This window comes from Entamoeba nuttalli, assembly GCF_000257125.1.
Source record: "Entamoeba nuttalli P19 unplaced genomic scaffold asmbl_5943, whole genome shotgun sequence".
NCBI classification, from domain to species: Eukaryota; Evosea; order Mastigamoebida; family Endamoebidae; genus Entamoeba; species Entamoeba nuttalli.
In genome coordinates, this window is record NW_008577782.1 from 1 (window position 1) to 7,146 (window position 7,146).

General features: G+C 25.7%; 6 protein-coding genes across 6 annotated transcripts in view; 3 read left to right on the forward strand and 3 right to left on the reverse strand.

The window, feature by feature from the left end:
- Positions 1–214: 214 nt before the first annotated feature.
- ENU1_143360 (serine carboxypeptidase (S28) family protein) lies at positions 215–1,615 on the forward strand (the record flags this gene model as incomplete). The annotated part of the gene is made up of 1 exon (XM_008860391.1): positions 215–1,615. One exon carries the CDS (start codon positions 215–217, stop codon positions 1,613–1,615), a length of 1,401 nt encoding a protein of 466 aa, XP_008858613.1.
- A 1,156-nt stretch (positions 1,616–2,771) lies between these two features.
- On the forward strand, positions 2,772–3,296 carry ENU1_143370 (hypothetical protein; the record flags this gene model as incomplete). The annotated part of the gene is made up of 1 exon (XM_008860392.1): positions 2,772–3,296. The coding sequence occupies one exon, from the start codon at positions 2,772–2,774 to the stop codon at positions 3,294–3,296; it is 525 nt and encodes a 174-aa protein (XP_008858614.1).
- Positions 3,297–3,360: 64 nt separating this feature from the next.
- Positions 3,361–4,245, reverse strand: ENU1_143380 (fructokinase, putative; the record flags this gene model as incomplete). Its single annotated transcript, XM_008860393.1, has 1 exon — positions 3,361–4,245. One exon carries the CDS (start codon positions 4,243–4,245, stop codon positions 3,361–3,363), a length of 885 nt encoding a protein of 294 aa, XP_008858615.1.
- Positions 4,246–4,322: 77 nt separating this feature from the next.
- Positions 4,323–5,064, reverse strand: ENU1_143390 (DHHC zinc finger domain containing protein; the record flags this gene model as incomplete). The annotated part of the gene is made up of 2 exons (XM_008860394.1): positions 4,323–4,547; positions 4,612–5,064. The coding sequence occupies 2 exons, from the start codon at positions 5,062–5,064 to the stop codon at positions 4,323–4,325; spliced, it is 678 nt and encodes a 225-aa protein (XP_008858616.1).
- Positions 5,065–5,899: 835 nt separating this feature from the next.
- ENU1_143400 (hypothetical protein) lies at positions 5,900–6,298 on the reverse strand (the record flags this gene model as incomplete). The annotated part of the gene is made up of 1 exon (XM_008860395.1): positions 5,900–6,298. The coding sequence occupies one exon, from the start codon at positions 6,296–6,298 to the stop codon at positions 5,900–5,902; it is 399 nt and encodes a 132-aa protein (XP_008858617.1).
- Positions 6,299–6,811: 513 nt separating this feature from the next.
- ENU1_143410 (hypothetical protein) overlaps positions 6,812–7,146 on the forward strand; it is a gene marked incomplete at both ends in the record, with an annotated part of 456 nt that continues 121 nt past the window's right edge. The window contains one exon of the mRNA XM_008860396.1: positions 6,812–7,146. This exon is cut by the window's right edge and continues 121 nt beyond it. Coding sequence (XP_008858618.1) covers positions 6,812–7,146 — 335 coding nt within the window.

The following is a 7,146-nucleotide window of genomic DNA, read 5'->3' on the forward strand; positions in this document are numbered from 1 at the left end:
CCTCTTTTTTTTAATTTATATTTTGTTTTTAATGATACAAACCAAAGGCAAAATGAACTGTATAGTTGTCTGAAAACTCCTTTATAGTAGAAATTTTCTATTCTGAGTCTGGTTAATAAAAAATAGGAATATTTGATAGTAAAAAAAATGAAAGCTATAGTTTCAATAATAGTAGAAAAAAAAAGAATTTCGGAATCTCGAAAATCCTTAAGTAATGTTTCTTTTCTTATTACTCACAACATCTCTTGGATTTCGTTTCCAAAACATTCGTTTTAGAGGAGAAATGGATAGAAGCGACGTTATAGAACGTGTTTCAACACAACCAATTGACCACTTTGATTTAACCAATAAAAAGACGATAAATATTCGATATTTTATTAATGATACTATATATAGTAAAGAAGCACCACTTTTGGTTGACCTTGGAGGAGAAGGAACACAAAGGGCAGCTGCTGTTGGAGGAAGATTTGTTATTAATAAATATGCCGAAAAATATAATTCATTAATGCTTGCAATTGAACATAGATTTTATGGTAAATCTGTTCCAGAAGGAGGATTGTCACAAGAAAATCTTGGATATCTTAGTGCAGCTCAAGCCTTAGAAGATTATGTTATGATTATTAATCAAATTAAAAAGGAATATCAAATCACTGGTCCTGTTATTGTTTTTGGTGGATCATATAGTGGAAACCTTGCTACTTGGATTAGACAAAAATATCCAAATGTAGTTTATGCAGCTGTTGCTTCATCTGCACCAGTTTATGCCACATCTACTTTTTATGAATTTTTAGATGTTATTTACAATGATATGGGTGAAAAATGTGGTAATGCTTGGAAAGAAGCTACTGAAAGTATTGAAGAACTTTTCAAAACTGATTCTGGTAAAGCACAACTTAAGAATGATTTTAAAACATGTACTGAAATTAAAGAAGAAGATGACCTTACTATTCTTATTCAACAAATCCAAGCAACAATGGTAAATTATCCACAATATAATGGAAGTTATTCATTAACTATTGAAGGTGTTTGTAATGTATTAACTACTGAAGGAAAAACAGCTTATGAGAATATGGTTGACTTAATGAGTCATGCATTTAATGAATTTGGATTTAAATGTGCACCATCAAGTTATGCTGACATGCTTACGGATATGGCAAATACTAAAACAGAAGAAGAAGGAAATAGACTTGCATCAACAAGAAGTTGGGCATGGCAAATCTGTAGTGAATACAGTTATTTCCAACCAGTTAATGAAAGTCTTCCATTTTCAAAGAGACTTAATAATGAATTTTATTATCTTCTTTGTAAAGATATTTTCAATGTAGATAAACAACGTTTAGATAGAAGAGTTCACCATACTAATTTAATGTATGGTGGTTATAAACCAAAAGCCACTAATGTAGCTTATACTTCTGGTTCAACTGATCCATGGAGTCCATTGGCTAAACATGAAACTCTTCCTTCAGATATTAATTGTTATGCTTCTTATATCAAAGGTACTGCTCATTGTGCTGATCTTTATGCTGAGAAAGATACTGACCCAGAACAATTAAAACAACAAAGAATGGAAACTGCACAATTCATTGATGAGTTAATTTCAAGATATAATAATTAAATTTAATTCATTAATTATTCCCTTTTATATTTTGTTATTCTACTTTTTATTTTTCATATATTTATTTTTGTTATTTACTAATTTGTATTATTAAACAAAATTTTAATAACATTTTTTTATATTTAAGTAAAACAAAAATAAAAAATATTTATTGTTTTTCTTTCTTAGTCAATATTCTTTTATTTATTCTTAGTTTATATTAATTTCTTTATTTATCTACTCAAAAGGAAAATAACATCTCTTTATTAAACTATTTAATAATAACTTTTTTTTATCATCTATTTTAATTTGACACTTTTTAAAATATGGGATTGAAATAGAATTTAAGAATATAGAAAAACTTGTAATATTTTATTTGTCTTGAAATTATCTTTATTTTTTTGATAATAACTATGATACGTAATGAACAGATAAAAGTGTTATGGCTTTAATTAAAACTTAATTTAGAATGATATTAGAAATAATACAAAACTGAATGTTAAGTGGTTGTTGGTTCTTTAATTTATGTTAGTTAATAAAATTTTGTAAATATAATAAAAAACAAAAATAAACTCAAACAGTTAAAAGTATTGAAATAATACTTCATTAGTTACTATTTTAAAAAATAAATTGTTCTATTTTTAACATTTTAAATAATGTTTAATTATAACTATAAAAAAAGTATTTATTTACTTATTAATTATAAATAAAATTCAAATAAAACTATTAAAGAAACATGAATATAAGATAATTTAATTATGAAATAAAGATCTTTTTTGAAATTAATATCTTTTTCATTTTAAAGACTCCTCTTTAATAAGTTAGATATTACCATTTTCATCTTTATTGTTAAAAATTTGTCATCAAAATAAATTTGAATATTTTTGGAAAATTAATAAAAATAAAACAGAAGCTTAGCATCTTAGGTATTTTTAATTAATAATAAAACTTTTTTGAGTAAAATTAATATTTTATTATTTTATTATTTTATGTAATATTTATTCTAACTTCCAGTAAAAAAAAGAATTTTTGCTTATAATTTTAATTAGAAACCCTTTTCCAACATTAATCTGAAATAACAAGGAAATGACTCTTTTACTATCCCAAAATGATAAAACACAAAGTAGAATTTCACAATAAATAGAAGAGTTTCAAACTAAAAAACATCCAAAATTACATGACTGAGGAAAAAGAGAAGATTGAAGTTACTGAAGAAAAGAAAGAAGAGATTGAAAAGAAGCCAAAGAAACAACAAAAACAAGAAAAAAAAGAAGCTAAGAAAGCTAAAAAAGAAGCCAAAAAGCAAGCAAAAGGTGAAGAAAAAATTGTTGGAGTAGTTGAAAAAGCAGATAAAAAGAAAGAGAAATTAGAAAAAAAGAAAGCCAAAAGTGATAAGAAGGCAGATAAAAAGATTGAAAAAATAGTTAAAGAAGAAAAGAAAGATGAAGAAGAAAAAAAACCAGCCAAATGTGAAAATTGTGATGAATGTTGTGGTAAATGTGAAAAAAAAGCTAAGAAAGAGGCTAAAAAAGCTCAAAAAAAATCAAAAAAAGAAGAAAAAAAAGCTAAAAAAGAAGCTAGAAAGGCTGAAATAAAAGCTAAAGCCCAAGAGGTTAAAAAGAGAGCCATTGTGATGACTGCCAAAGATTTAGAAAATGAAGAACTTAGTTCTGAAGAAAAGTCAGAGGAACATCAAGACTAATTTAATCATTCTTTCATTAGAATATGTGAACAATAAATTAAAAAAAAGATAAATTTTTTTTTGATTATTTTAACTCAGATAAAAACTCTTGTGTGAGTTTTGGCATTGCACCATCCTGAGTACATACATAACTAGCAACTTTACTTGCTAATTTTTGTGCTTGTTCAATGCTTTTTCCTTTAAGAATTGAACCAACAAAAATAGCAGTAAAAGAATCTCCAGCACCAACAGTATTTACAACATTTACTTTTGTTGGCTCACAAAATATTTCATTAGTACCGTCATAAACATAACTCCCTTTTTCACCTAGTGTAAGTAATGAATACTTCAAATGATATTGATGATGAATTTGTTTTAATATTTCTAAGTCATTCCCCTGAAATCCACAAGCCTTACCTACTTCTTGAATTTCTTCATCACTCATTTTAACAATATTTGATAATGATAAACTCTCTTGAATTATATCATTGTTATAAAAATGTTGTCTTAAATTAACGTCAAAGACTTTGAGCGAATTTGGTTTCATTAATTTTAAAAACTGAGTAATGGACTTTCTTGTTTCTTCACTTCTTTGTGCAATAGTTCCAAAACAAACTGCGTCTAATTCTTTTGCCTTTTCAATGATAGAGTCTGTTAATTTCAAATGATCCCAAGCAACATTTAGTTTAACATTATATGATGGAATCCCATTGTGAAGAGTGATAATTACAGTACTTGTTTCATAATCTACAACTGGGTCAATAGTTTGAACCCCAAATGAGTGAATTATTTCTAGTGAACGTTTACCTAATTCATCATTTCCAACAGCAATGAAAGCATATGACTCAAAACCAAATTGTGCCATGTGCATAGCAAAATTGCATGGCGCTCCTCCTTGTTTTTTAACATCCCCAAAACAATCCCAAACAACCTCACCAATACCTGCTACTTTAATTTTTTTATGGTTCATTTCTGTTTATTTAAAAAAAGTTTCAGTTCTCTTTTTGATTAATTTAAAAATTAATTAAACTCTTGTTAACAACTATTCTAATAATCTTCATAATACTCATTGTATTGGTTTTCTAATGCTTCATTATATTCTCCATTAGTTTCAAAATTAATTCCATTACAAGTAGTATTTGATGGAATTGGTAATAATGCCTGAAGAAGTCCAATTCCAAAGACTTGTTGAATATTTCTCAATGTACCTAAGTCATATTTATTTTTCCTTCTTGACTCAGCAGAACTTACCCATCCCATTTCTCCTTTTACCTATAAAAATTGATAAGATTGAACCTTGAGATTTAATAACATAGAAAGGGTTAAAAAAACAAACGATAAACTCAATAGTTGTATAATTGCAAAATAAGCCTTTTATTACAACATGAGCTGTAGACGCTATTAGAGTAAGTGCATAAATACCAAGAATACAATGAACCAAATCAAATAATCTAAATACACAATGATAAAATGGATTTCTTAATGGATAAAAAAAGGCATAAATCGCTAACGGAGTATTGATTAATAGAACAAAAAGTATCATTAATGTAACATAAAAGAGAAGCAACAAAAAGTATTTCTTATTAGCAAATCCAACACAGTTTCCAATATAATTACAATGGTGATCCATTTCTAATATACAGGACTTGCATTTTGAACAATGGTGTGCTCGTTCTGGTTTACCTAACCCACATTTAGAACATGGTGGATATGTTGAAATGTCCATTTTAGTAATTTCTGGGACTTCAGTATTTGTTGTTACACATTTGTAATAGCAAACAAATGACATTAACCAAAGAATTATGTAAAGAAGATAAATCCAAGAAAAATTAAATTGTGGGTACAGAGTAAATAAGTCAACGAATGAAATAAATAAAGTCATTATAAAACCAATAAGAATAATGGATATACTTATCTTCGTATCATTATCCCAACGATTGATGTTCTGGAAAAATTTCATTGAAATAAAAAAAACTTAAATAAAAGGGTAATAAAAACGTTTTATTTTTCAAATAGAAAAAACAAAAATTATGATTAAAAATACATTAACAAATTCAAATATTGAATGAATAAAAAGAATCAAGTTATAAATAAAATTATTATAAAATTCTATAAACTTTCTAGAATAGTGATAATATTTATTTTAATTATTGTTATTTAAAAAATATCTTTATTAAACAATTAACAATGATAATTATTAATACTATGCTTTTTTTTCCTAATATAATTTAGTAATAAATTTTTAAACTTTATAAAGTCTTTTATTTGTAATTCAGTTTTGAATATGAATATTTGTTTTTAATGAAAAGAAGTTAAAAAATATTTGATGATTTTATTTAAAGTATTTCTTAAAATACTTTTATTATTTACAACAATTTATTTTGCATGTTTAGTACATAAAATATTATTAAATAAACTACGTTTCAATACATGCAAATTTAAAAATTCTTTCTTTTTATTCTTAAAAAGAATTAAAATTTTTTAAGAAAAAAATTAGGGGTTTAAATATTATAAAAATAACTTAAAAAATAAATTGTTTTTATGTTATATAAACCAAAAAATAATAACTAAATACTATCAAACCAATAACGAAATTCAATCAGTAATAGGATTTTGTAAATAATTTAATGGTTAGCAATAGAAAGAATCCATCCTCCAAGTGGTGGAATACCAAAGAAAACACCAGATTTTGATTTGATAAAAGCAATCACAGCAAGTCCAATAAGAACAATGACATCAACAACAAACATTATCCAGAAACAAATAACAAAGAATAATCCAGCCCAATAGAATATAAGGAAGAACAAGGCAATAACAAAGAATATCAAATTGATAATAAATGATTGAAGAGCGACAGCACGTACATAAACATTTTGTTTTTCAAGGAAGAAAATAATAATTCCACCAACCCAACCAAAAACAGTAGCAAGAAGAGAAAGGACTGGAACACTACAACTGAGAGTTGTAGTTTCATAACTTACTTCAGCATTATTTCCAGAATAATCATTAAAAGGGTCTGACATAAAATCAAATAAATTAATTATTTTTAAGATTAAAGTTCTATTATTTTATATTAAAAAAATATTAAATTCCATTTGGATTTCATCGAATTAAAAATCGTTTCTTATTGAATGAATAATCAATTTAAATAAAAAATATGAAAAAAATGACAAATAAAAGTGATAAAGGATTGTTAGAATAAATGTTTTTTTTTTAAGTAGAACATTAATACTTTGTGTCTAAAGTTAATTAAGAAAAGTGAATTGGATTTTCAGGTTCACTTTATTTGAATTAATTAGAACATTACCAATACATTGTAGTTAAGCTGTAAAATTTATATCTGACATTTGAAAACAATTTCATATACAATGACGAATTAATCTATCTTAAAAATAATATTAAAATTTATACTAATATCCCGATTTTTTATTTAAAAATATCCTAACTCACTTCTCAGTTTATTCACTCTAAGTATCTCATCGAATTTTTTATTGAACTATTTAATGGAACTAATAAATTTATTCATAAAATTACCAATGTCAGACCCTTTTAATGATTATTCTCAAAACGCCCAAACCACTGATAATCAATCTACTACACTTTCATGTAGTGTTCCAGTCCTTTCTCTTCTTGCTACTGTTTTTGGTTGGGTTGGTGGAATTATTATTTTCTTCCTTGAAAAACAAAATGTTTATGTACGTGCTGTCGCTCTTCAATCATTTATTATCAATGGAATTGTATTTATGGTTGCACTCTTCTGCCTTTGTTTCTATTGGGCTGGATTATTCTTTGTTATTTGTTTCTGGATAATGTTTGTTATTACAATAGCAGTTATTGTAGTACTTGCTGTGATTGCTTTTATCAAATCAAA